Source organism: Branchiostoma lanceolatum, chromosome 3, assembly GCF_035083965.1.
Source record: "Branchiostoma lanceolatum isolate klBraLanc5 chromosome 3, klBraLanc5.hap2, whole genome shotgun sequence".
In the NCBI taxonomy this organism is placed as follows: Eukaryota; Metazoa; Chordata; class Leptocardii; order Amphioxiformes; family Branchiostomatidae; genus Branchiostoma; species Branchiostoma lanceolatum.
This window is the reverse complement of record NC_089724.1, coordinates 4774356-4794449: the sequence shown is the minus strand read 5'-3', so window position 1 is coordinate 4794449 and position 20094 is coordinate 4774356. Positions and strand designations below refer to the sequence as shown.

Genomic DNA, 20094 nt, shown 5'->3' with positions numbered 1-20094 from the left:
TTTTTAGACATGCACAGGAAGTTGTGAAAGATACAGCCTGCGCTTGGTCATCGAAACTTGGTCCTTTTATGGTCACTGTTTTGAAAAATACTTACCAAACCCGACCAACGTTTAAACGTTTATTGACAAAAACAAACAAATGGAACATCCTTGACGGGCGTCACATTTCAACTGCTCAGACTGGCGTTTAGAAAAAGAAAGAAAAATATTAAGAGTTTTGCCGGGAAAACGATCTACTTCAAAAGTGCACCTTTCAGGACCTTCAGGCCACCCCAACCAAGGTCGGCGGTGTATTGGGAGCGGCCTGAAATATACATCCTATTCTTGTTCAAGTTCGTTCCTATCTGGATCACACCCAAGCAGAATGATGCTAGCACTAATATGTCTTTTCCGACTATAGACGGCTAGCGGTTGGCACAAACGAGGTCACAATTAGTAGAAAAAGTCATCGACCACTCTCAACCGTACACACAGATGACATTGTGTTCGACTAGTTCCCAACCACGGTCTGGGGAAAATTGTGGGAGGTCAGGAGGCCATGCCGGTCGGCTATATGTGACTTAAGCTTCAAACTTGCACTACAAAGTGGCGTGCGAAGAGTGACATTTCTGATGGTGAAGGCAGGTCGCCCTATTCCAGGCAACGAACACAACCTGCCAACGCCTGCTAAAAGGTTGGACCGTAAACATGTATCTGTTGAAAGACATGACTCATTCTGATTTACCCTTGTTTCTAGCCCTATATAAGAGAAGTTAGGTAGACCAAAAAAGACAGATCCTTTGTAGATCACTGTCCACCACCGTGCTAGCTGGAAGTCGCTCTTGTTTGAGACCTCAAGCAGGATGAGTGGTCAAGTAACGGCAGTCGTGGTCGCAGTTTCTGCCCTGTTCTTGTTTTCTGTCTGCTTAGCAGTAGCAGAGGAAGGCTCGTGTCCGGAGCAGATGGCAAACAGCAACGTGAACAACATCACGGTGGTGGCTCCGCCCGGACCGAGGGGGGGACACGGGGCCGCCGGGACCGAGGGGCGTTCGTGGAGAGGAAGGAGGGATTGGCCGCCCCGGAAAGCTAGGACCGCAAGGCTTGGAGGGCCCTAAGGGTGAGAAAGGAGCCCCGGGACAGAAAGGCAGTCAAGGCTCGGAAGGAATAGGCGGCGGAGGAGCTGTGTATGTCCGGTGGGGGCGGACGTCGTGCGACGAGGGTTCGGGGACGGTGACGGTGTACTCTGGCATGGCCGGCGGAGCGTGGTACAGCCACAAGGGCGGAGGAAGCAACTACCAGTGTCTTCCTGCAGATCCCGAGTGGGGCTGGCACAAAGATGGCCTTCAGAATAGCCGGGAGACTTACATGTACGGCGCAGAGTACGAAATCGCCGCAGATTCGCCGTACGACGCTAACACCATTCACGACCGCAACGTGCCGTGCGCCGTCTGCCACAACCCCTCCCGCCGCACGCAGCTGATGATCCCCGCACGGAAGACCTGCCCGGGAGGCTGGACGCGGGAGTACGGAGGCTACCTGATGACTGGCCATCACGACCACAGCCGCACGGAGTTCGTCTGCATGGACGGGGGGCCCGAGGTGCTGCCCGGCGGGGAGGGGGACCAGGACGGCGCGCTGTTCTACGTCGTGGAGGCCCGTTGCGGCTCGCTGCCGTGTCCGCCGTACGTGGAGGGGAGAGAGCTGACCTGCGTGGTGTGCACCGTGTAGACACCACAAAACAAAGAACTGGAAAGTAATCTTAGGAGTGTGAAACGTACCGTGTTTGAAGACCGTGTGTAAGAATCAAACTTATTACCGTAAAGTTTCTCATTGCCTGAGCGTTTATGGAGATTTTGGGCGCCAAAGATGTGTTACACATTTCAAGTAGTGTCTTTGAAACTCATTGAACAATCTGGATTACTTGTATGAAGTGCCAAAATCATGTCATCATATATCTTTAGGCTTCTGGTATATGTAAGGATGTAATGTCAAGTACTAAAGGACCACACTTGTACCGGTATTCGTTGTTCAGCTGTCATGACAGGCCCATTGCGGCGGCTCTGGTCGTACTTACTACAACAAACGAGTACATGTACTGCGTGTCTAAGTCCAATCCTGCTTAATAATCATATTTCATGGAATGGACCGACTGTGTATCATACAGCTAGGTTCTTCTCGCATAAGCAAATACATGTATGTACACCAAAACACGTAAGATCTAAGAACAGATTGTACGTGAAATGATAAAGGCAAAATAGCACGGTCCATTGCCACAACATCTTAACGATGTTTATACATTAGTGAAAGTGCGACATGCTGAAAACCTACATCTGGATATATTGCTTGATGTTTGTGTTTAAAAGAGAGAAACAGCGGACTCTTTGTGATCGTGAGGACAGTCGAAAGCCAGTCCTCCTACAGCGAAGTGTTTACGTTTATCCCGAAAGGAAGAAGTCGTCTGGAAGCCAACTGTAAGTGGTGTGTCGACCCAAGCTGTCGGGTAACAGAGTTATTTCAACTGGAAACTGAATATTGCATGATCATAGTAAACAAACATGTACAGACTAAGACTTGTCCTTGCATTGTATTGTGATGTTTGCTTGTGCTGCTAATGTGAAACAGGGTCTTGATTATATCACAATTTCCCCACAGATCTGATAGTGGTTGTTATACCCCTGTCACATTGTCGACGAGATGTACACCCCGTCATGACCCGACAAATCGCTTTCTAACTTGCGTTAACGACTACATCTGACCAAACAGACTCGCCAGTGAGATGGTGGAAGGTTTCAGCTTCCAAAAGATGTTTTCAGATTGACAATTTTGCCACTTTGGAAGTGATTGAAAAAAAATTGTTTCTTCTACTTTTCTCTAAACGTTAAATCGCGGGCGGATTCAATCACTTCCAAAGTGGCAAAATTGTCAATCTGAAAACGTCTTTTGGAAGCTGATACCTTCCACCATCTCACTGGCGAGCTTGTTTGGTCAGATGTAGACGTTAACGCAAGTCAGAAAGCGATTTGTCGGGAAATGGCTGATACGAATCTGAGTTTCAATGCGATTCGATACGAATCTGAGTTTCAATGCGATTCACGTGGTTTGATTGGTCGACGAGATGTAGAGGTCAGCCAAATGATGGCTTGGCAGTTGGGGCTTTGAGTGCTAGTGGTTAGGCCCCATTTTAAGAAATCATGGTTTCAACACTTACGACTTACTCTTTATCACGGGACTGATTTGGAAATGACATGATGGTAGTTTTTTCTGTGATAAAATGTTTATTGGTAAAAGTTTCATCCTACAGTTAAAAAAATTGCATATGTAGACTTTAAAGATACAATTGTTTGTACTCTCCATCAGCAAATGCTATGCAAGACAATTTCAGGGTGAACCATGCATAAAAAAAACAAGATACCCAATCATCAGCCAGAGATCTGGTCATGTGCATTGATCAACTTTCTTGCATGAAAAAACATTTCGTCATAACCTGACACTGTATGTTTCCTGTCCTCATCCCCCATCGAGCTTAACTGGTTCAAACGAAAATGAGCTTCTGTTTAACATGGTGGCCATCATTTCTTAAAAGTGGATTTTGTACCCTCCCCATTATTTTGGCAAACCTAACTTTGAGCTATTTTTTACCTACTGATGTACATTGATGTACACTCACACTGGGAGAATTTTCTGGACGTACAACAACGGCGAACGGCGCCTTTTTTTCTGCGTCGTATGGCAGGTTATTGCCTTGTTATGGTCCGTACGGCTTCGTCGTATCTTCACGTTGGAGGGACCGCGAGGCGAAGTACGTACGGGCCTTAAAAATGCCTGTCGTACGACCCAGGAAAAAAGGCGCCGTACGCTGAAGACGTACGAAATCGTCGTACGCCCAGAAAATTTTCCCAGTGTGAATCGGGTCTAATTCTGAGAGTAATGCACAACGCTTTTCCACGTCGGTCGGCTTGTTTACGTAAACCCCAGATCTCGAGCGACAACTCTGTCCCCAAAGGACATGAGAACGCTTCTTCGTTCGTCCACGATGCTCGGGTGGCTGGCTGTTTTGAACTGTGTTTTCGGTAAGAAAGGCACATGCTTAACTGCCCTCTTGATGTCTGTCTGCTTGTTTACAGGAACGCTCTCCTGCTGTTGACTTGTGTCTTGGGTGGCAGCAAAGTCTCTAAAGAGAGTGAAGGGGTTGCTCAGCATTTTCAGTCTTTCCGGATCCGTTCTAACAAGAGAGTCGCAAGGCGTTATACCCTCTGCCAAAGGTTTTTCTGACATCGGCAATGGATAGGAGTTTGCTGGAGAGGGGTATTGTATTGTCCCCGGCGCCCTGTTTTCGGTCATTGGTTTGTGTGTTGATGTTCCACTCCCTGGCATATTGCGTTTTGGTAACTTCCATTGGCCGTCGTTCACACCCAGATGAATTGGTATCAGCCCTGTGACATCAGACTTGTCTTTCGGTGGTGAGCTGTAAAAATGAGTGTAAATGAGCGGACCATTCTTTGGACTGGCTTGTGCACTGTCGTCAGTTGTGTGGGCAGCTGCAGCTTGTATGTCCCTCTTCGACCTCTTCACTCCCTGAAACATCTCTTCAGACCATTTCCTTTTCCTTCTGCCTCCTTCACCTAATTTTTCATCACAGTCTGCACCAGAGTTGGCTGTTGACCTAACCTCTGAGCTTTCACCTTCGAGGCAATCTGACTCATCCTCAATCGAACTCAACGGATGCCACACGATGGGATCCTCATCCAGATCTTCAATGGTTGGAATTCCTCCCAGTTCCATCTCAAGTTCTTCCAAAAGCACCTGGTTCAAATCTTCCTCTTTGGCGTTTGCTTCATTTGGGTTGCCCTCAGATGGATAAATCTCTGCATTAGCTTCTTTCTTCTCCAAATCATGTGTCTGTAGCCACGGATTGAACTTCATGGGCTCTACCTCATCTTTTATCTTGACTTTGCCATTATCTGAAACATTGCCATCATCTAAAGCGGCATCTTGCATACACTTTGACACAAAGGTATTGCTGAGAGAAGCGCAGGGGTTTTCACATGCTGAAACTTTCACACGCTCTTTGTCAACCTGGGCAACTTGTGGAGGAGTACTGTGGCTGCTGTGTGCTGCTTCATAAATTCCACATTGTTCATCTGTTATCTTGCAGGTTGCACCACCATGTATACTGTATTTCCCATGGACGACATCACTGTTGTTGTTGCTAACAGTTCTCTTTGTGAAGGTGTCATATCCAGAGACCACTGCATCTGTTTCCTCTGCCTCGATGGTACGATTTCCTGCCATTGTTCCTAAGTTCTGGAGTTCGGTATGGTTTTCTACCATTGTTCCCAAGTTCTCTGGTACAGTACGATTTTTTGCCACTCGTCCTGAGTTCTGGAGTTCGGTGTGATGCCCTGCCTTTGTTTCTGAGTTCTCTGGTACTATACGATGTCCTGCCAATGTTTCTGGGTTCTGGAGTAAGGTAGGATTCCCTGCCATTGTTTCTGAGTTCTGGAGTACCGTATGATTTCCAGACGATGTTCCTGAGTTCTCTGGTACGGTACGATATCCCATTGTTCCTGAGTTCTGGACTACAGCTCGATTTCTTGCCTTTGTTCCTGTGAACTGGACTACGGTACGATTTCCTACAATTTTTCCGGAGTTCTGGAGTACGGTACGATATCTTGCCTTTGTTCCTGAGTTCTGGACTACAATACGATTTCTTGCCTTTGTTTCTGAGTTCTGGAGTACGGTACAATTCCCTGCCATTGTTCCTGAGTTCTGGACTAAAGTACGATTTCTTGCCGCTGTTACAGCGTTCTCTGGTACGGTACTATTTCCTGCCTTTGTTGCTGAGTTCTGTAGTATGGTACAATTTCTTGCCAATGTTCCTGAGATCTGGACTACAGTAACATTTCCTGAGTTCTCTGGTACGGTACGATTTCCTGCCATTGTTCCTGAGTTCCTAAGTAAATCCGCACACGCCTCCTTGACTTCTTTGATGTTAAAGAACTTGCAGTTGGCAGCGTGCAGGAGGTCTACCGCACTCTCCTTGGTCACCCGGATGCGCCCGGTGTACAGGTAATCCAAGAGATGGGCAAATGCTGAAGCCTTGAGGCGCTTGTCTTCGACTCGTACATTTACAGTACCGTTCACTCCTTTTCCGCTGAGTGAACTGAACAAAGACTGAAAGTAACTGCTGAAAGCTGCCAGAACCACCCTAAGAAAACAAACAGGAAGAAAACAGGAGAAATGTTAATGAAGGGCCAACAAATCAAAGAGGATATCACAATACATGTACTATCAGCTGACTTTGTCCTGTCAAAAACTCAGTGTGTGGTTCAACCGCCACAGATACAGGACACCCTCCTTAAAGAAGGACCCCTATTGCTCGATTCGTCGTTGGCTCGCTCGCGTAGAGCGAGGCCCTGCTCTTCAGCGACGGTAGACACGGTTCTGGCGCCGTCGCCACCAAAACAGCTTCAGCCAATCAGAGGGTTTGCTAAACCTTATCTCAAGCAAAAGTGCAAAGGACGCTGGGAAGCTATCAACCAATCAGATTACGTTTAGCTCATTAATTGTTCATGAGCAACTGTCAGTAACGGCGCCAGAATCGTGTCTACCGTCGCTGAAGAGCAGGGCCTCGCTCTACGCGAGCGAGCCAACGACGAATCGAGCGATAGGGGTCCTGCTTTAACGAGGGTGATACATGATAGCTTACTTTTGTTTATTTTAGCTTAAAAGTTTATCGTCTTTGTCATAAGTGTTCAGTTTAGTTCACGTCATCCTCTATGAGGTGACACAAATGTCTCCACACATGCTCCTGTCGAGCATCACAGATCGGAGTTACTAATCTTTAAGACCAGCATCCTCTCAACATCCATCAGTGCTAGCCCTCGGAATAGCTAGCCAATAGCTACACATGTGGCAGCCTGGCTGTTTGCTTTTCAATAAAACCAATTAACGGAAAATAATTGTAAATAAATAAATAAAAGTATCCTTACTTGTGACATCTGAACTGATGGTCTTCCACGATGATGGTCGCATCACACAGTTCGCCGTGATTACGCATCTGGTGCAGCCTGCACAGCAGATACCGCTCTATCTGTCCAAGCATCGGTGTGATGCCCTCCTGGTCGTCTGCCATTCTATTACAGCAGGTTCTATGGAGTGTAAAATGAAAATAACATATAATTTTTATATAGTTTGGGGGCCTACTCTGAAGTACGTTTCTAACCAAAAGTATTATATTCGTATTGTGACAACTTGTTTCTCCTCAATGCAGATAGAAGTTGGGCAACAAGCCGGTTCAAGGTGCATGTGCAGTGTGATGGATTGTGGGTAATATGTCAAAGTTGAAGGCCACTGAGACATAAACAAAACACGTCTGGACAATAACAAAGCATTGTCTTAGACAATAACAGTTAACAAGTCGGGGACCCAAATAGGCTTATGATAATGGTTTCTGGGGCTGTTATACAATGATTCGTGTATGACGAAGTAAAGAGTGACGATTTTCTAAAGATTCAAGGATTGAATCGATAACTAAAGATCATCAAATGATCTGTATGCTTGAACTGATCATTATCAACAGTTTGTGATGATATGCAAAAGAAGCCAATTGAACTGGGGGGCTGTGATCTCTTATTTCCTTTTATTCTCAGCACGTACCCCCTTACCAAAATACGTACCAAAATACCCATTGAACCCCAGGTACTTTTTTTACAGTATTTACCCTACTCACATTCTTTCTCAAAACAATTTTTCCAAAAGAACCCAACACACTTATCGAGAAGAGTACCTCGTAGGGGTGTACAAAAACACGACCTGTAGCGAAGTCGCATTGCACTACCACTAGCTACTTGAAAAAGCACAATGCTTCACCTCAAATGAGGATGACTGCTTTGTATACGTGTAACCTTGCTCAATGTAGTTATTAACACTGATTAGATAGAATTTGTAAACGGTCAGACGTTTCAGACACTGCATTCTAAAACGTCTGGCCGTTTATAACAAAATCTATCCAGTGACTTTTTTTTTACTGTGTATAGATCTCCGACTATCTCATTTATAGCTGGATCGATGGATGTCTATTGTCTAACCTTCTTGGACATATGAATGATCAGAATTTATAAGTTGATGACTGACTTACCGTGATATCCTGCTTACGACTGGAAGATTATGGCTTTTTGCTAATCTTCATGAGATTGACAGGCCGAAGTTTGGACAAGAAACTTTTCGTATAACTGCCCCACAGTGCTGCGTTGTTTCCCCCCGAGACATGTGAATTCAAGACAAGACAATTTGCAACACTCAACAGACAACTTCAAACACCGCTGGCATTCCCGCGAGAAAACAAACTCTGACCTCAGGTTGGTACATTGAGTCATGTGGGGGTGACTTTAATCATTTTATTTGTAAAAACGCTGCCTTAATTTACTAAAATGTATAAAGATTAAATAATCTAAAAAAACAAAATTATCTGATAGTACCTTTTTTCATAATTTGTATTACTTTTCATGAAGTAAGATACTCCTCTAAAAGTCGCCTACCTAAACGAGTGGTCCAGTTAGCATATTCCAATATGGCTGAATGAAATGTATTTTATTTTCCCGAAATCTTCCCAAACCAACAATTCTCCTCAGAAATCTTCCGAAGCCGGGTTTATCGACATTCCTTTTCACCCTTACTCTTTCCTGGATAGACAGGAACGTTGCTGTAAGTTACTTTACTTTCTTTTATTATTTATTTACCCTGTGAAGTTGATACCACGTTGGGGAAACCGGAAGGAATTATGGACGGTCTTGTTTTTGTGTTTTTTTTTTTTAACGAACTCGCTCAGGACAAGGCCGTAGCTAGGGGGCCTCTCATCTAAGCACGGAACTAATTGTTACTGTAGCAGCATCCCTTCACCAGAAACATGATCAGAAACATGAATGCTCGAGACAAGCATGACTTCACTGACCCATTTAGAAGAAGCAGGGGTTACGAAGGCTACTCGGGAAATTCCCTACCCCATAATTAGGCCGGAATGTTTTGATCCACTCACATCGGCCGTTATTGCAAGGAGTCTCGGTCTAACTCTTTTACTTTGGGTTCTCCAATCGCTAATCTAGCAGAGAGTTGAGAGTAGATCCATACAGCCTGGTAGGAAGATCTCTTTCTACCCCCTTCCCCAGTAAGCTAGCCTGGAATGACAGTACAGTAATTGGATGAGCGGCCTCACCTGTTGCCTCTACCAGGCTCCGTCCTATCGTTGGGAAAATAGTAGAAATCAGCCGAGGTACTCCGCTATACAGTGAAGTTCCATTTCGATGTCCACCTGACAGAAAAATACACCATTTTTTGATACGTATTCCTTTTCTTTTTATTAGCACAGTTGCTCAGATATTCAGATCAAGATGGCTGCCACAAAGGAAACGACCTTCAAATTCCCCAACATGGCGGCCAGCTTCGTCAAGCACCTGAACGACATGCGCCAGCGCGGCCAGCTGTGTGACCTGACGGTGGTCGTCATGGGGATGCAGTTCCCGTGCCACCGCGCCGTCCTGGCCGCCTGCAGCTCTTACTTCCGCTCCGTGTTCACCAGCGGAGGCGAGGTCCCGAACGAACTCCACCTCCCGACCCTGAAGGTCGAGACGTTCTCCAAGATCCTGGACTTCATGTACACTCACAGGTGGGGATGGGTGCTAGTACCCAGTAACATACTTTTTCAGTTCAGTTCAGTTCATTAGACCACAGTATGTAACTATAGCGCTGCCATGAACTTGAAACCACAGTGAACACTCCATTTTCCCCTCAGCGCAAAATAAAAACCATACAAACTTTAATGCATTTACAGTATTTCATTCAGACATGTACTAGTATTTGAATATTCTCAATAAACCTATCATCATCTCCACAGACTGACGCTGAACGCGGGTAACACGGGCGACATCCTGGTCGCTGCTACCATGTTGAACCTTGAGAACGTGGTGGACGTGTGCTCACAGTACCTCAAGCGCAGCATGGCCTCCATGGCCATGGCCGTCAACTCCTCCGAGACTACGACCACGGCGTCCTCAAGCACAGAGGGAGGCTCCAGGTAGGATAGGTAGCGTCACCAGAACGTAAAGTCAATACCACATATATAAGTTCATCTAGTTGTGTCAAAGACACATCTTATGCAATAGCTGTTACTCCGATGCAACATTCACCAAAGAGAACAAAAGAGATTCAGCAATTATTATAGGTTTACATAGCAGGCTAATTACCGTGTATGCAGTGCGTTTTGCCTAGGTGCTTAGGTTAGGTAGCTTGCGTAGTCCAGTGGTTACGTAGCGGCCCTTTCTCTGGAACTAGAAGCCGTGAGTTCCATTCCGGTTGTGTCGTTCACCCGACATGGATACTATCAGAAAGGGCAGTCCTTAGGCCCTTATGTTTTCTGCAGTCCTAATGTTTTTTTCCCCAATATACATGCTGAACCAATAGATAAAGTCCTTAGGACGGGATGTTTAGCCGTGATCTACTGTTCATTGTGCTTGTCGAACAGAGCTAGGGGTACGATGAACCTGTAAATACCGTACTGTATGTAGCATCTGTCTTCTCTCTCACGACCAGTGGAAGAATATATAGCTGACTCTTCATTGCGCTAAACTGGATCGAAATCACTTTCTATTTCTTTCCAGACACGTCGCGTCGCTGGCGGACAGTCAGGAGGACGGGATAGACTACTTCGGGTCCAGCTCGTCGTTCCAGCCCGCCCGTTCCGTGGGCAGCAGTCGGGTCGAGTCGCCCAGCGCCAACCCACATTCCACCGGCTCCCCGCACAGGAAGGACTCCAACCCTCAGGTAAGGGAGAAAAGTCCCTCCCCCACCACATGATGGAAAGTCCTTTCCACATCATGTTAGCTTGGTTAGTTAAAGTTAGTTAAAATCCTCCTACACCATAAGGTGTATAGGGCCGTGCCCATCTCCGTTTCATAGCCCTGGGCCACACTGTACAGTGCAATCACTGTAGCATGGGGCTAGTCCACTGGTAGTGGGGTGTGTTTAACTTCCATACTGTTTCAGAAGCATGCAACATTTTCACAAAGTCTTTGGTATGACTCAATGCGCCTCTTGACCAGAGGTGTCCTACCCAGGAGTTGAACTTGGGCCTTCTGGTTCCAAGTAATCAGAACCAGATGTGGTAAGTAACAGAAGTGCAGACCACTACACCACAGGGACACCCCCTCATGTTAGCTTGGTATCCAAATCCATATACTGTAAATGCATCTAAGTTTGCATGGTTTCTATTTCGCGGTAGGGAGAAAATGGAGTGTTTGCTGTGGTTTAAAGTTAGCGTTTGAAACAATAGTAGTGCTACAGGTGGGCAAAAAGTTTAGCGCTGGTTATAAGTTCGCGCCTAGGAGTTCACCGGGTAAACCGCAAACATAAAACCGCCGCGAACATTTCTGCATGTGCAGTATGGCTGCCAAGTGTCTTTTGCCCACTCTTCTCCTATACTAGTGCATGTAAAAGGTTTGGTACCAGTCTGCTCTAGAGCAGTGCCCACGGGGCTAGTGTTGTTATAAAAAGACGTTGGTAAAAGGGATGAAATGGCAGATAAGATATTAATTTGTACCAGATTAAACATATTTTATCGGTCCCCTGAATGGTCTTCTTGGGCTGTTTTGACTGTATACTTTTATTATGTATACTTTTATTAGATACTGTGTACTGACTTAATGTTTTAAACTTAAGTAGATAAAGGATGGTTCAGATTTTCTTTTAATCATCCCCCCCCCTGCAGTGGGACGCTCCAGTCATGAAGGTAGAGCCAGATCAGATGGACCCTTCCGAGGACAGCAGCACGTCTTCAACTGCTGGGGGCGAGGCGAGGTCGGGGCCCATGCAGTTACAGAGCAGGTTTACTGGTGTCAGAGAGAGGGCCGTAGACACCGCAGGGGATGGACTGCAGTTACAGATAGCTGGTAAGTAGAATGAATAATTAATAATTAAGACTAGAGTAGTCATATGTTATATTGTTCATCATCATCTGTCCGTCCACTCTGTGTTACATATATATGTACATGTACTTGCAATTGCCTGTAGGCAAATTGCAAGTACATGTAACATGAAAGGACGGACAGACAATGGATAACAATATAGCATGTGACTATTGTAGTCTAAATACTAGCATCTTATTTGGGTTTGACTTCGTTTTCCGAGACAGTGGAAGACAAATGATCCCACTTTTTCTTTGATGTGTGGGTTTTGCGACGTTAAGAGGAGAGTATTTTTCTTTTTGTCTCCAAACGTGGTAAAATTTGGATGGAATTAGGTGGCCTCTTTAAACAGCGCCTTTCTTTCTTGATCGTAGAAGGGGCAACTTGAAATAAAATGTGTTTCGTCTTCCACCGTGTTTGACATGCAGTATATACAAGTTCTTTCACATACAGGTAACTTAAAAGAAAGACAGATGGTACAGGTTCAATGTACAAGTCAAACCTGCACAGATGCCCACCTCTACATAAGGACCACCTGGCCTGTAACTACTTTTTGTAGTGCCTTAGATAATATTGTGTTCCCATTGACACAAGAATTAAGACCCCTGTCTTGAGTGACCACCTGTCCACAAATACCTGATTTTATAGGTCCCCTGAGTCTGAGTTCTTGGTTATGTTTGACTCTATCTGCATGTATGTCATGTTTGAAGCATTCTAAGGCCACACCAATTTAATTTCTTTGATTTTTTTAACAGATTTTTTTTTTTAATTTTAGCACGAGGACATCATTAGAACAGAAAGCTAGGGTGAAAACTTGCACCTGGCCCTGTTCACTCCCTGAAACTGTGTGCACCAAAGTACAAACTTTCCTCTGAGATTCTGTTTTCATGTTGATTTTCCAATCTAGCATTTTTTTTAAATTCTGTTAACCTAGACATTAAACTGGTATGGCCTAAGAACCTAAGAGTCTAAAGTTCTCCCGTCCACAATGTATCTCACCATTCACATTTCTAAACAATTTCCTCCGTACCACGACCAAGGGTGGTCGTGAAAGTCAACAATCCGTGGTCTTTGGACATACAGTCAAACCAGTGACCTCTACATGAGGACCACACGGCCAATGTGACAACTTTTTGGTGGTCCCTTGAATAAATTATGAATTAAGAATCCTGTCTATAGTGACCACCTGTCCACCTAGAACTGTAAAGATTCTATCGGCCCCCTGAATTGTCTTGGGCAGGTTATGTACACTTATTATACTATAGTAGTAACACACTCACTATCCGGTTTATCACCTGTTGTACCTGCATACATGTCATGTATGAAGCGTTCTTATTAATAAGAACTGTTTACGGAATATCTTGAACTGTCTTTCTACGTTGAACTGTTTTTTTATATGTGCAGTGAACTGGCATACTCTTCCTAGACAGACAGACTGACATTAATAGTTCTGGTTACATAGTAAAAGTAGTCAACGAGATGTAACTTCTTTACTGTAAGGACAATTAACCTCTGGAACAGCCTTCCTGCAGACGTGGTAGCAGCTGAAACTGTCAATGCCTTCAAATCCAGACTAGACAGGTACTGGAAGGGTTTGGAGTATGCGCCCACATAGACTCTGGACATTTATTTGCTATATTTGTGTTTAGAAACAGAACTTACAGGCAATAGCCTCCTTCTGTTATATCGATAGTTGATAGTCAAGAACTTAGCTTCTAAAATTTCCCCTATCTATGCCCCTAGGTGTGACCTCCTGGTCCACAGATGGGAACGTGCTACAGAGAGACGGCAGCGCCGCCCTGTCAGCCACCCCCACACACGACCAGTACAGCCCCACCCTGCAGGTATGGATACGTAATACTACAGTAAGGCCACGGCAATTTTATTTGCTGCTTCTCGGAATAGCCTGTCCTGTTTTTCCCATTTTGAACACACACAAAAAAATTGGGTCACATTCACAAATTTAAACTCCCAATTTTACTATTTGTTCGGTTGTAAAACTCAATAGCCACCAAAATAGATTATAAAGACCTGCACATACTCAAAATGTGTGGTCACATTGATCATAAGTTATAATTTTTCATATATTAAAACTATTTCTCAATATCAATCCATATATTACATGGCAAAAGGTAATTTTGTTACTGAAATTATAATACTAGATCAAAGAAGGGGGTGTATTGCATAAAATGAGCCATACAAAGCTGAAACTTGAATAATTCTCTTCTTCTTTATGTTATGTAAACTCTTATCTTTACCCCAGACTATTTGCAAAATATTTTATTGTTATTTTTTTCTGCCCTGTCACTCCAATTTTTTCGGAAAAAATCTGAGAAGCAACAAATGAAATTGGTGTGGCCTAACTTAACTGTAGCATTAAGCATATAACACACCGGTCGGTAGGAGTAGCAACACTAACCCTAACCCTACCTTATTTGTTGTTCTGTATGTCATGCCCAGGTGCCTGGCACAGCGAAGCATACGGACAACCTTAATTTGGTTTTAATTCAACACATCACTGCGATGTCCAATAAAATCATCTTGTGTCTCGTACTACGCCTATCCGGTGTGCGACAGTACCTTCACCTGTACTTTAACAAGCTTGTTTATTATTCCGTACGACATCCCCAGGTCCCTGGCACAGCGAAGCGTACAGACGACCTCGGTAAGGTGTACTACGCCTGTCCGGTGTGTGACAGTACCTTCACCTGTACTTTAACAGGCTTCCTTGTTCTCCTGTTCATCACTCCCAGGTCCCTGGCACGGCAAAGCGTACAGACGACCTCGGTAAGGTGTACTACGCCTATCCGGTGTGCGACAGTACCTTCACCTGTACTTTAACAGGCTTGCTTGTTCTCCTGTACATCACTCCCAGGTCCCTGGCACAGCGAAGCGTACAGACGACCTTGGTAAGGTGTACTACGCCTGTCCGGTGTGCGACAGTACCTTCACCTGGAACTGTACTTTAACAGGCTTGTTTGTTATTCTGTACGTCATCCCCAGGTCCCTGGCACAGCGAAGCGTACAGACGACCTCGGTAAGGTGTACTACGCCTGTCCGGTGTGCAACAGTACCTTCATATGTACTTTAACAGGCTTCCTTGTTCTCCTGTTTGTCACTCCCAGGTCCCTGGCACAGCGAAGCGTACAGACGACCTTGGTAAGGTGTACTACGCCTGTCCGGTGTGCGACAGTACCTTCACCTGTACTTTAACAGGCTTGTTTGTTATTCTGTACGTCATCCCCAGGTCCCTGGCACAGCGAAGCGTACAGACGACCTCGGTAAGGTGTACTACGCCTGTCCGGTGTGCGACAGTACCTTCACCTGTACTTTAACAGGCTTGTTTGTTATTCTGTACGTCATCCCCAGGTCCCTGGCACAGCGAAGCGTACAGATGACCTCGGTAAGGTGTACTACGCCTGTCCGGTGTGCATATGTACCTTCACCTGTACTTTAACAGGCTTGCTTGTTATTCTGTATGTCATCCCCAGGTCCCTGGCACAGCGAAGCGAACAGACGACCTGGGTAAGGTGCACTACGCCTGTCCGGTGTGCGACAGTACCTTCAACTGGAACTGGACTTTAACAGGCTTGCTTGTTCTCCTGTTCATCACTCCCAGGTCCCTGGCACAGCGAAGCGAATAGACGACCTTGGTAAGGTGTACTATGCCTGTCCGGTGTGCGACAGTACCTTCACCTGTACTTTAACAGGCTTGCTTGTTATTCTGTACGTCACTCCCAGGTCCCTGGCACAGCGAAGCGTACAGACGACCTCGGTAAGGTGTACTACGCCTGTCCGGTGTGCGACAGTACCTTCACCTGGAAGTCCAGCCTGCAGCGCCACATGCACAACCACTCCATGTGGAGACGACACGTGTGTCAGGTCAGAAATGTTTCAAATCCAGCTTCCTGATAGGTTAGGAGCAAGCCAATCACATGACACTATCTCCTAATTGTCATGATATAGGTGATAAATCTATAAAACGTTGATATGTATAGATCGGTATCAGGTTCAGATGCTTAAAGTGAACATGCTTAATATTGTGGCCTTGGAAAAGGCACTCTACACGACTTTCTTCACTCTACCCAAGTGTAAAAATGGGTACCTGACATTGGTTGGGGAGGTAAATGACGATGGAAGGAAAGGGTTGGGCCCCGCCTTCCAATACTGTAGCCCAGATACTGTAGATAACAATCCACTGCCCTTATAGCCTCAAAAAGGCTATGGGACTGCCTTTACCTTTTATTAGATTTGAAATGTCATGATTTTCTCCTCCCTTTCTCGGCCCAGGTGTGCGGCAAGTCGTTTGCACGGATGGATGTCCTGAAGGACCACTTTTTCCTCTATACAAAAAATAGAAATGGATACCTGAGCCAAGTTACTGTAAAAGCAGGGGATTTAATTTTGCAGTAGGAAGGAAATGGAGTGTTCACGATGGTTTTAATGTGGTAGGCGGACAGAAGACAGAACACTTCGACTTACTCTTGGACTTACACTAGAGACTCCCACGTTGTGCAACGCAAGAGGCATTCAGAGATGTCCAGTACGCTCTGTAGATGAACACTTGAGCTAAATTATTAGATATGAAATGCCATAATTTTCTCCTCCTTTTCTCGGCCCAGGTGTGCGGCAAGTCGTTTGCGCGGATGGACGTCCTGAAGGACCACATGCTGCTGCACCTGGCGGAGAAGCCCCACAAGTGCGACATCTGCGGCCGCAAGTTCACCCACAAGAAGAACCTCAAGATGCACGTCATGCGGCACATGGGCGGGTCTGTTTGTTTGTTTGTTTGTTTGTTTGTTTGTTTGTTTGTTTGTGCTTTATTGTGGATGTCGTTCTCTGTAACAGTGTATTATGTAAATACTTTGTATTTGGGAACGCATCTATTTCCAGCGACACCTGTGCTGCAGTGTAATGTGAACCAGTCAAAATTGCCTTGATGAAGGTGGCATGACAGATGGTCACCGAAACGTCGGTTGGACAAATCACTAACCTTGGTTGTGTAAAAAGAGTATTTTTTTTAATTCGGTGACTTACCAACCTGATGACAAAACATATGACCTTGCAGGTCTCCCATGACGTGCAAGATCTGCCACTACCGCTACGCCACCGTGGCGGGGCTGCGCAACCACATGAAGATCAAGCACGACGCCGAGCTGGTCGAGGCCCAGGGTCCGGACGGGGAGGGCCCACCGCAGAGCCTCGCCACGCAGAGTGTGAACATGGCGTCCCCCTCGGAACTGTCGTCTGTTGGCGCGGACCAGACCACCCCCATGGAAGACAGTGGGAATGGCCCGGGAGATGGGGTACAACAAGAACAGGCCATGGACTAGAGAGATGGACTTATACTGTATTATTTACTGTAATATTTGAATCAAATATAAATTTATATGACCTGCCTTGGAGCTGTCACCTGTTATTGTGGACCAGAACACCCCCATGGAAGAAAGTGGGAATGTCCCGGAAGATGGGGTACAACAAGAACAAGCCATGGACTAGAGGGATGGACTTTTGCTTTGTCCAAGTTGTATTTGCACATGTGCGGTCACTGAATCATGACATGCCTTTGAACTGTTGTCTGTTATCGCGGACCAGAACACCCCCATGCATAGAAGAGAGTGGGAATGGCCCAGAAGATGGACTACAGCAAGAACAGGCCATGGACTAGAGAAATGGACTTGTACTGTATTATTTACTGTAATATTTGTATCCAATATAAATTTATCTGACCTGCCTTGGAGCTGTCACCTGTTATTGTGGACCAGAACACCCCCATGGAAGAAAGTGGGAATGGCCCGGAAGATGGGGTATAGCAAGAACAGGCCATGGACTAGAGATACGGACCACATGTGCGGTTACTGAATTATGACAGGCCTTTGAACTGTTTTCTGTTATCGTGGACCAGGACACCCCCATGGAAGACAGTGGGAATGGCCCGGGGGATGGGATACAGCAAGAACAGGCCATGGACTAGAGTTCTGGACTTGTACTATATTATTTACTGTAATATTTGTATCAAATATGAATTTATCTGACCTGCCTTGGAGCTGTCACCTGTTATTGTGGACCAGAACACCCCCATGGAAGAAAGTGGGAATGGCCCGGAAGATGGGGTATAGCAAGAACAGGCCATGGACTAGAGATACGGACCACATGTGCGGTTACTGAATTATGACAGGCCTTTGAACTGTTTTCTGTTATCGTGGACCAGAGCGGACCCCTACTGAAGAGAGTGGGAATGGCCCAGAAGATGGGGTACAGCAAGAACAGGCCATGGACTAGAGATATGGACTTGCACTGTATCGTTACAGTTTTATTTGCACATACGGTACATTGTATATAACAATTATGCAATAACTAAATTCTGACATTCCTTGGAACTAAATTACAACATTATAACATAGTTTTTGCCGTGGAACTGGGGTCTGTAAATGTAGATAAAAACACCCCATTAAAGACGGTGGGAATGGCCCAGATGATGGGGTACAGCAAGAACAGGCCATGGACTAAAGAGCTGGACTTGTGCTGTATTGTTAGTTTTATTTGCACATACGGTACATGTGACTGAATTCTGACATTCCTTGGAACTTGTACTAAACTATAATGTAGTTTTTGCCTTGTATCTGTTGTCTGTAAATGTAGATTAGAACACCCCATGAAAGACAGTGGAAATGACATAGATGATGGGGTACATCAAGAACAAGCCATGGACTAGAGTTCTGGACTTTTGCTTTCATGGAGGAATAGTTTTTTAAAGTTTTAGTTGCGTATGTGCAGTCACTGAATTACGACATGCCTTGGTACTGTCCTCATTAAGCATAGACCAGAACACCCCCATGGACGACTGTGGGAATGGCCCAGAAAATGGGCCAAGTCACGGACTAGATTTCTTTTTTTCTTTTTTTTTTACTCGGTGGTCGGGGTGACAAGACCCAAAGGCCACTTACCAAAACATTTACTGTATTTCATGTCACCATTGTATTTTCACAGGTGCTATTACTGAATTATGACATGCCTTGGAAGTTGGAACTGTCTTCTGTATAGCATAATCTGACTAGAGTACCCATGTGGAAAACATAGTTTTTGCCTTGGGGCTGTGGTCTGTAAATGGATGCCAGAACACTGCCATGGAAGACGAAAATGAACTAGGAACCAATTACCAACTAGGATCAATGGTAATTCTAGTGGTGACTTTTAGATTGTTTTTCATTTTAGATTGTTTTCCATTGTTTTATATAGTAGTATGCTATGTTTTTGCGCAGGAGCTGTAAATACAGGAAAAGACACCAGTATTATTAATGTGCTGTCAGGCTATATGCCAATTTGTTTACTTGGTTCTGGGACAGTTAGATAAAGTTTATCAAGAGTACAAATATAGTGCTGTGAGGAGAGCTTAAGCCTAACTATATGATATATATATTTGCTCCTTGAAACGCCATGTACCAAGGTACAGACCCTTCATTCAGACTATGCTTTCGTGTTGGTCTTCCTGTTCAGCAGTACTCTTGTGGAACTAGAGAACCAACTGAATTGGTGTGACATTAACAAAGGTAGTATTAAACTTCATTATGCAGGAGGTGCATTCATGCTCCAAATTTACCAGCAGAGAATAAAGGGATAAGTTACAGAAGTTTGTATGTTATGTGCAATGCCACTGTGATAAATAGCAAGATTAGTAACAGGTGAATAACGCAGGCCATCCATGTACATACGAGGACTATTCAATAAAGAATTGCCCTGAACCACATACGGTATCTGTCATTGTTTGAGGCTGAAATTGCTCATGAATGATAATACATATCTATAGGTTACATTTTTTTCAACCTTTATTTAACCTTTAAAGTATACATCGATACACTCATTCGGCCGAGGCCGTTTTCAAGAGTTCAAGGGAGGAGGTCAGGGGTCCTTTTACATACCATCGGAAAATATAGAACATAAATTGTTTTGCAAAGATAACGTTACAATCAGTATTCCATAATCATATTCAGCATATAAAGATAAGTCGACGATATAACATCATTTCCATATTCGGTAATCATAGTCAATCCATAGTTACTCGTCGCAACAGCCAACATATTTTTAAATGTATTTCTCAAGTTTGGTGTCAGACTATTCCATAGAGTAGTACCTGAGTAGGAGATAGACCTTCTATATA

The 20094-nt window shown here is 44.9% G+C and overlaps 4 protein-coding genes across 6 annotated transcripts; 3 read left to right on the top strand and 1 right to left on the bottom strand.

Annotated features, from left to right (window-relative positions):
* Positions 1–611: 611 nt before the first annotated feature.
* Positions 612–2547, top strand: LOC136429223 (short-chain collagen C4-like). The gene is made up of 2 exons (XM_066419097.1): positions 612–681; positions 995–2547. Exons 1-2 carry the CDS (start codon positions 612–614, stop codon positions 1705–1707), a joined length of 783 nt encoding a protein of 260 aa, XP_066275194.1. The 3' UTR covers positions 1708–2547.
* Positions 2548–2853: 306 nt separating this feature from the next.
* LOC136429799 (uncharacterized) lies at positions 2854–8313 on the bottom strand. Its single transcript, XM_066419776.1, has 3 exons — positions 8120–8313; positions 6972–7130; positions 2854–6187 (listed from the first exon to the last, which is right to left on the bottom strand). Exons 2-3 carry the CDS (start codon positions 7112–7114, stop codon positions 3940–3942), a joined length of 2391 nt encoding a protein of 796 aa, XP_066275873.1. The 5' UTR covers positions 7115–7130; positions 8120–8313; the 3' UTR covers positions 2854–3939.
* A 226-nt stretch (positions 8314–8539) lies between these two features.
* On the top strand, positions 8540–15042 carry LOC136429790 (zinc finger and BTB domain-containing protein 17-like). 3 transcript variants are annotated; one of them, XM_066419760.1, is made up of 7 exons: positions 8540–8685; positions 9347–9643; positions 9872–10051; positions 10635–10797; positions 11741–11921; positions 13680–13780; positions 14812–15042. In XM_066419760.1, exons 2-7 carry the CDS (start codon positions 9369–9371, stop codon positions 15025–15027), a joined length of 1116 nt encoding a protein of 371 aa, XP_066275857.1. In that variant the 5' UTR covers positions 8540–8685; positions 9347–9368; the 3' UTR covers positions 15028–15042. The 3 variants fall into 3 exon arrangements, with proteins under 3 accessions (XP_066275857.1, XP_066275855.1, XP_066275856.1); XM_066419758.1 differs by having other exon boundaries at positions 9342–9643; XM_066419759.1 differs by lacking the exon at positions 14812–15042 and adding an exon at positions 14568–14802 and having other exon boundaries at positions 9342–9643.
* Positions 15043–15595: 553 nt separating this feature from the next.
* Positions 15596–19685, top strand: LOC136429798 (zinc finger protein Gfi-1b-like). The gene is made up of 3 exons (XM_066419775.1): positions 15596–15818; positions 16559–16707; positions 17005–19685. Exons 1-3 carry the CDS (start codon positions 15780–15782, stop codon positions 17267–17269), a joined length of 453 nt encoding a protein of 150 aa, XP_066275872.1. The 5' UTR covers positions 15596–15779; the 3' UTR covers positions 17270–19685.
* Positions 19686–20094: the final 409 nt, after the last annotated feature.

Excerpts from the sequence above, each read along its gene's own strand:
- LOC136429223 (XM_066419097.1), top strand. The coding sequence starts at position 612 with ATGGTGAAGGCAGGTCGCCCTATTCCAGGCAACGAACACAACCTGCCA. Across the intron at positions 682-994 it reads GCCTGCTAAAAGGTTGGACC|GGGGGGACACGGGGCCGCCG; the intron begins GTAAACATGTAT and ends GCCCGGACCGAG.
- LOC136429799 (XM_066419776.1), bottom strand. The coding sequence starts at position 7,114 with ATGGCAGACGACCAGGAGGGCATCACACCGATGCTTGGACAGATAGAG. Across the intron at positions 6,188-6,971 it reads CATCAGTTCAGATGTCACAA|GGTGGTTCTGGCAGCTTTCA; the intron begins GTAAGGATACTT and ends TTGTTTTCTTAG.
- LOC136429790 (XM_066419758.1), top strand. The coding sequence starts at position 8,560 with ATGAAATGTATTTTATTTTCCCGAAATCTTCCCAAACCAACAATTCTC. Across the intron at positions 10,052-10,634 it reads AGCACAGAGGGAGGCTCCAG|ACACGTCGCGTCGCTGGCGG; the intron begins GTAGGATAGGTA and ends ATTTCTTTCCAG. Across the intron at positions 11,922-13,679 it reads ACTGCAGTTACAGATAGCTG|GTGTGACCTCCTGGTCCACA; the intron begins GTAAGTAGAATG and ends CTATGCCCCTAG.
- LOC136429798 (XM_066419775.1), top strand. The coding sequence starts at position 15,780 with ATGCACAACCACTCCATGTGGAGACGACACGTGTGTCAG. Across the intron at positions 15,819-16,558 it reads GGAGACGACACGTGTGTCAG|GTGTGCGGCAAGTCGTTTGC; the intron begins GTCAGAAATGTT and ends TTCTCGGCCCAG. Across the intron at positions 16,708-17,004 it reads GTCATGCGGCACATGGGCGG|GTCTCCCATGACGTGCAAGA; the intron begins GTCTGTTTGTTT and ends ATGACCTTGCAG.